The sequence below is a fragment of the Neophocaena asiaeorientalis genome, unplaced genomic scaffold (genome assembly GCF_003031525.2).
Source record: "Neophocaena asiaeorientalis asiaeorientalis breed wild unplaced genomic scaffold, Neophocaena_asiaeorientalis_V1.1 scaffold598, whole genome shotgun sequence".
Lineage (NCBI taxonomy): Eukaryota > Metazoa > Chordata > Mammalia > Artiodactyla > Phocoenidae > Neophocaena > Neophocaena asiaeorientalis.
The window spans coordinates 1371179-1373005 of NW_020173036.1; the positions used below are offsets into that span (position 1 = coordinate 1371179).

The 1827-nt window shown below is 50.1% G+C and overlaps 1 protein-coding gene across 1 annotated transcript in view; it reads left to right on the plus strand.

The window, feature by feature from the left end:
- ZC3HAV1L (ZC3HAV1 like) overlaps positions 1-1827 on the plus strand; it is an 8811-nt gene that overhangs the window by 309 nt on the left and 6675 nt on the right. The window contains exon 2 of the mRNA XM_024742521.1: positions 971-1106. Coding sequence (XP_024598289.1) covers positions 971-1106 — 136 coding nt within the window. The remainder of the gene's footprint in view (positions 1-970; positions 1107-1827) is intronic.

Sequence of the window (1827 nt, forward strand, 5' to 3'; positions counted from 1 at the left end):
ACGGGTCGGGGCGGCGGGCGGGACGCGGCGGTCAGGGCGCACGGGCCGCGGGCCTGGCCTGGCCAGCCGGAAGCGGTACCCAGCTAAGAAGTAAGAAAAGGGGTCGTTGGTCCGGGCCTGACGCCCTCCTCCGGAAGGGCGGAAGGAAAGCCCAGGGAAGGGGCCCCTCAGGGTCCTTCGCTGGGAGGCCTCCCCGCGCTCCCAGCTGCGGAATGAGGCGGAAGATCGTACGGACTTGGACTTCTCAACAGCCTCCCCCTGCCCCAGATTACAGCTTCTTCCCCCCCCTACCCCCGCCCCTCGAGATCTTCCACAGCACGGCCGGGATAAATCAGGTTGGGACTTTTGCGTTCATTTCCACCAGTGGCCCTTTGGGGGCCATTTGAGGACCCCATGAGATTCATGGATCCTTTATCCAGAGATCGGCCCTTCCCACTTGAGCACAGTTTTACAGACGCGAGTCTGTGCTCTCTAGGTTTAGAAAGAGCGATTTAGTTTGCCCCCCCACTCCAGGAAACTGAGGGCTGGATGATTTGGAAGAGGTCGTTAGAGGCGGCCTCCTAACTCCAGTCTTCCTCGGTTTCCTCTAGCCCCCCAAAGCGGGGTGGGGGGAGGAGGCATGCATTCTGTTTAAGGTTGGTGGATGGTGGGGTGCGCAGCCGCTTGGGGTGGAGAAGGCCCAGTGCGGTCCTCTGCAGAACCCACCCACGGGCACCCTCTGTCAAGGCAGGTGACTGGGGGAGGGGGTCCCTTTGGCCTTAAAGCATCCTCATTCAGAATTAAATGGCTCTGGGAGGGGAGTTGCTTCATCCCAGCTTTCTTATTATCAGAGCTTATTAGACTGTAGTATCCATGGGTTCATGGAAAATTGTATAACTTCACCTGCAAGTTGAAAGTGACCTTAGGGAAGGGATTTGACAGTCTGGCCCCTCCTTCATCTGGGCCTCTGATCCAGACCTTTGTGTTCTAGGTCTACCTGCACCCTTTCTCATGATATCCACATACCTGTCAACATCCAAGTCCTGAAAAACCAGGGACTGTTTGGTCTCAATGAGGCCCAGCTTCGGATCCTTCTTTTGCAGAATGACCCCTGCCTTTTACCAGAGGTGAGTCACTAAGGAGTCACCCTCATATTGTCTGCACCTTGAAAAAAGTCAGGGGAGAACCTCAACAATCTGCTTACAGAGGACAGCCTGAGGGGAAGGGGGGGTGGGTATAATACAGTGCTGGCCTTTCTGCAGTCTATGATTTTATTGGGCTTTTATACACAAGAAGTGTGGTATAGAAATAATAATAATGGCTACTGGTTTTTTTGAGTTCTTACTGAATGCTGAGTAATTCGTATACCTTAGCTGATGAATAGCCTATGAGTGAGGTATGCCTGTCCCCATTTTACAGGGGAGGCAACTGAGGCTCGATTAAATAACTTGCCCAAGGTCACATAGAAAATGGCAGATTTGAATTTAGTTTTGTCTGATTACGAAGCCTGTGTTCTGTGAATTACCTGTTTATACTTTTGTTGACTTTTCTATCCAGGCGTTTGTCTTTTCCTGTTAATTCATAAGATGTCTTTAACGATACAGATCCCTTTTTTGGTCACTTTGTTACAAATACCCCCCCATTTACTTTTTGGGGGCTTTAGATATTAATTTGAATTGTTTTGGAACTACATTATGTTGTTCCAAAGGTACCCATTATAACTGCTATAATGGCAGAATTAGCACATTTGTATCTGTTTAGCTATACACAAAGAATTTTTTAAACAGAAGGGTTGGAATCCCCAAAGAAAGTATTACGAGAGATCTTGGCAGGAAGGGAGAGGAGGAT